The sequence below is a fragment of the Henckelia pumila genome, chromosome 4 (genome assembly GCF_033568475.1).
Source record: "Henckelia pumila isolate YLH828 chromosome 4, ASM3356847v2, whole genome shotgun sequence".
Taxonomy (NCBI): Eukaryota; Viridiplantae; Streptophyta; class Magnoliopsida; order Lamiales; family Gesneriaceae; genus Henckelia; species Henckelia pumila.
Window position 1 is genome coordinate 36726507 of NC_133123.1, and position 5259 is coordinate 36731765.

General features: G+C 42.2%; 1 protein-coding gene across 1 annotated transcript; it reads left to right on the forward strand.

Moving 5' to 3' along the window:
* The first annotated feature begins 4426 nt into the window (after nt 1–4426).
* On the forward strand, nt 4427–4963 carry LOC140860854 (uncharacterized). Its single transcript, XM_073263858.1, has one exon. It carries the CDS (start codon nt 4427–4429, stop codon nt 4961–4963), a length of 537 nt encoding a protein of 178 aa, XP_073119959.1.
* The last annotated feature ends 296 nt before the right edge of the window (nt 4964–5259 follow it).

The following is a 5259-nucleotide window of genomic DNA, read 5'->3' on the forward strand; positions in this document are numbered from 1 at the left end:
GTGCTTATCTAATCGAGTGGTTGTACCTAATGTTTCGGAGCTCAGGAATGATATTCTATTACAAGCTCATAGGAGTCGATTATCAGTTCATCCTGGAAGCATGAAAATGTATAAGGACTTGCGAACTAGATTCTGGTGGAAGGGGATGAAGCGTAGTGTGTATCAATTTGTTTCTCGATGTTTGGTTTGTCAACAGGTCAAGGCTGAACACCGATGACCAGGTGGATTATTGCAGAATCTTGAGATTCTCGAATAGAAGTGGGAGCACGTAACTATGGATTTTGTTACCCACTTACCTATGACTTCACGTCAGTGTGATGCTATCTGGGTCGTTGTTGACCGTTTGACAAAATCAGCACAATTTATTCCTTATAATCGGGAGTATTCTTATGATCGCATGACACGTTTATATATCCAGGAAATAGTGCGATTGCATGGGATTCCAGTGAGCATAGTCAGTGATAGAGACCCGCGATTTACCTTACGTTTTTGGGGTAGTTTTCAGGAGGCATTGGGTACCACTCTGAGTTTGAGCACTGCATATCATCCGGAGACGGACGGACAGTCAGAGGGACGATTCGTACATTGGAGGATATGCTACGTTCTTCTGTCATGAACTTTGACTTATCTTGGCAGGATCAGTTACCTTTGATCGAATTTTTCTACAATAACAATTATCATCGTAGTATTGATATGGCACCTTTCGAGGCATTGTACGATCGACGGTGTCGTACTCCGTTATTCTGGGATGAAGTCGGGGAATGACAAGTCGAGGGTCTTGAATTGGTGCAGCAGATTGTAGACAAGGTAGATTTGATCAAGCATAGGATCAAAGTTGCTCAAGATAGACAAGCCAGTTATGCTAATATTCGTCGCAGGCCACTTCAGTTTGAGCCTGGTGAATATGTGTTTCTACGAGTATCACCTTTCAGGAAGGTGATGAGATTCGGCGTGAAAGGCAAGTTGTCTCCTCATTTTATTGGACCTTTCCAGATACTGGAGAAGATCGGAGATGTTGCATATCATTTGGCTTTACCGCCAAATCTTTTCAGTATACATAATGTTTTTCATGTGTCGTTACTTCGACAGTATATAGCTGATGAATCTCATGTGATTCAGTCTACTGATATTCATTTGAAGCCAGATCTGTCTTTTGTTGAACGACCAATCCGTATCTTAGACAGAAAGGAGAAAGTTCTTCGGAACAAGACTATACCACTTGTGAAGGTACAGTGGCAGCGCCGAGGCGTTAAAGAAGCAACTTGGGAAACTAAGAGTCGTATGCAAGTAGAATATCCTGAGTTGTTTGCTTTGTATTTTTGATTACCATGTAGTTGTAATTACAGTTGCTGTAATAAAACGTGGTTTGATATTTCATATTATTATCTTAATTTGTCTTTAGATGTTATTTCGCGGACAAAATATCTAAAGGTGGGGAAAATGTAGTAACCCAGATTCCATTTTAAGATAATAATATCATAAACATGATTAAGGGTTGATAATTAATCAATTTTGGAGTGTTATTGGACTTCAAAAGAGAATATGGGCTTTTGAATTTGGGCCGGATCGGAAGCTCTGAACCCAGATCGGAAGCTCCGATCCCAGCCACTTCGGAAGCTCAGCGAAAGCACCGAGATCGGAAGCTCCGATCCTGGAACGGACGTTCCGATCTCCGGCTGCCAGCTTTACCCGATGACTCAGCTACGAGTTTTGACAAGTGTTGATCGGAGGCGAGATCGGAAGCTCCGATCGTCAGATCGAACGTTCCGATCCTGGCGTGTCATGCATGCAAGGCGTGAGCTGGATCGGAAGCTCCGATCCCGAGATCGGTGGTTCCGATCCGGGCCGGAAATTTTGCTTATAAATAGGGCTTCTCAGATTCATTTCTAAATACGAATTCCGAGTTTCCTTCTTCAGTTATATAGTGTGAGATATACACTTGAGGGCCCTATTGGTTATAATAGAGGTTCTGGAATAACCAAGTTGTGGTTATAGTCATCCAGGACTAGCGACTCCAAAGGGCTATCTACGGACGAAGGTATGGTTCGGGAATCTATTTAAGTTTTGGGAGTACTTATTAGCTTAGTTAAGGCTTATAGAATTTATGTAGTGATACGGTGAACTTTTGAATATAGGCTTGGAACCTAGGATCCTACTATACTTGAACTAGCCTAGAGGTACGTACACATTGACTGAGATTTCCAGTGAGTATACATGTTTATATGTTGCATTTATTTGGCATTATTATATGACATGATATATGATTTACCGCTTTCTATATTCATATGTCATGTGCATATACACGTTGAGCCTATACCTTGTTATACCTGACTATAGAGCCGCTCAGCTCTATACTCGATAGTCTGTCACTGAGAGTACCGCGACGACGGGGGCATTTATGTCTATCTACTCTGGTGTACTTGACGAGTGTGGTTGCACCCAGATGTTGATCTGTGCGGTGGCAGCACTCATGTGGCGCCGGTTCTAAGCATGACTTTTTAGATGACCCTTTACCAGTCATCATGTTGCATGCATCATATTTATATGTGTACTCATGTCTATGTACTGGGCGTTAGCGCTCACGTCCTAGTTGTTATCTTGGACACCCTATTCCATGGGGCAGGTCGCAGGATGGATGGAGCTGGTGGTTCAAGGCAGGATTAGGGAGCAGGTCTTGAGGAGTTAATTATACAGCATGATTTGATATAGCTGTATAATGTTTACTTTTAAGTATTTCGATATGGTTGTATCACTACTGATGAATAAGCTTGACACTTTTACTAAGCTGATATGTAAATTATGGATTATGTTTCCGCACGTTTTTACTCTGTTAAGTATTTTGTTGTATTAAGTTTAATGCATGTTATTAGTTGTCAGTTAGTAGGTGATTCCATGCAGGGTCACTACAATCGCAGAATTAGGTTAGTCATTCACCAGCTTCAGGGTGTTGCCAAGAATTGGTGGACCACAACCAAGAGAGCAAATGAGAATCGAGGCACCGTTATTACTTCGGATTTATTCAAGACTGAGTTCTACAAGCGATTCTTTCCTGTCTCGTATCGTAAGGAAAAGGGTGCCGAATTTGCGAATTTGAAGCAAGAGAATCTGAGTATCGAGGAGTATGTGAGCAAGTTTGACAGTCTCTTGAGGTTTGCACCTCACATTGCAGATCACGAGGAAGCCAAAGCCGATCATTTCATCAATGACTTGAATCCTGAGATCTTTACCTTGGTCAATACCGGGAGACCCAACAACTTTGCAGATGCAATGGATCAGGCAAAGGGAGCCGAAGCTGGATTTTTGATGCAGCGAGGAAATCAGATAGCTCCTCAATAGCAGCAGAGATCTTTTCAGAATCAACCTGCTCAGTTTCAGCCTCAGCAATCCCAGTATCAGTACCAACCTTCTCAGCAGTCGAATCAGTCTCAGAGGGTTGAGGGAGGCAACAGTGGCAGAAACAGGCGAGATCAGTATAGACCGAAGGAGAAGCAATTCAAGAAGTCTGGGAGCAGTTCATCGAGCTTCGGTGGCTCTAGACAGTTCAGTTCCGGACAGAATTTTGGGTTTTCAGGAGCATCGTGTAGCAAGTGTGGAGGACGCCACCCAAGTGATCAGTGTCGAGGTGTGTTTGGTAGTTGCAATATCTGCCAGCAGCCGGGTCACTTTGCTAGAGTCTGTCCTCAGCGATGATCTGATAGAGCTCAGAGCGGCAGTTCTTCTCGACCGCCAGCTCAGCCCGAGAGATCAGCTTCTGCAGTTCATTCCTTTCAGCCCCAGCAACAGACTCGTCAGGGAGGTAATCAAAATCAGAACCAACCTCCTCGACAGCAGGCAAGGGTGTTTGCTCTGACAGAGGATCAGGTCAATGCAGCTCCGAATGACGTGATAGCAGGTAACTGTTCGATCTTTGGTTATCTTGCGTTTGTTTTGATTGATACGGGTTCTTCTCACTGTTTTATTTCTGAAAGATTTGTCGTGATGCATGATTTAATTGCTAAGCCATTATCTGATGTCGTGTCTATCACTTCACCCTCTGGCCGCGTAGCCTGCGCACGCGCGAGATGATGATCTCGCGCGGGCGCGAGGCTCTTTTAAAAAAAAAAAAAAAAAATTTTATTCGCTTTTTCGCGGCTATTCGTGTTCGATTATGATTAATTATTCGAGTTTAGAAGATTAGAAACGGGCCTCACAGAAAGGAACTATATTCTGGAATCATTTGTGTTCTCTGAAAAAGGCTTCTTTTGTTGAGTGTGGCCTTGTGGTTGCTAAATATGTTTTGAAGGAAGAATTGGAACTTTTTGTTGTTATGATTTCGGCCATTTGGTCTGAAATTTGCAAGTTAACTCATAATAATTTTCAGAGTCCTTTTGATTGCAATATTGAGTGGGTTGTGGTTTTATTGGGCGCTTTTCGAAAAGCGAGGGTTATGAGTAGTGGAGGAGATCTTGTGGCTAGATGTTGTTATAGGCAGAATTGGTTTCCACCTAGCCGAGGCCAATTGAGATTAGATGTCGATGCGGGTTTTGATGAGACCAATAATCGGTTCAGTATAGGAGTTGTTGTCCGTGACTACCGTGGGCGAGTGAAATGGGCAAAAGCGCGGGCTATTAGAAATCCGGGTTCGGTTAAAGGGGCTGAGATTACTGCTATCTGGTTTGGGTTGGAGTTTTGCATGGAGAATGACTTCTCCAATGTTCGTGTCTATTCGGATTCCATTCAAGCAATCATTGCTGTCAATTCTCCAGGGGAGGAAAGAGGAACAAAAGGAGCGATAGCCTTGGATGTTAAAGACTTTCTCAATGGTCCTAAGTTCCTTTCCGTCTCTCATATGCGTAGGACTGCTAACTTGGTTGCTCATAAGTTGGCTCATTTGGCTTTATCTTCGGATTTTAGCTTGGATTTGTCAAACAGTATTCTGCCTTCTTGGCTCGATTCTCTTGTATCTTGTGATTTCAATATTTAATTCTAGTGAATTTCTCTCAAAAAAAAAAAAAAAAAGAGTTGTATAATATAATCTATAAAAGAAACCGACACATCGTGATTATTTAATAACAAGTAAAAAGATTGTCTCTTTTAATTTAACGTCTTAAAAAATGCTTTTAATTACTAATATTTCATAATTATTTTATCAAACAGGTTGAACTCATGCATGAAAGACCATGATTTGTGGCTGCTGCCTGCTGGCTACGAAAACGAAAGGATGCCAAAGAAGTCACAATCAAACGTAACAATTATCAATGAAATAACTCACAACTGTCA

What these genes read in the sequence shown, in the direction of transcription:
- LOC140860854 (XM_073263858.1), top strand. Translation starts at nt 4,427, where the DNA reads ATGAGTAGTGGAGGAGATCTTGTGGCTAGATGTTGTTATAGGCAGAAT.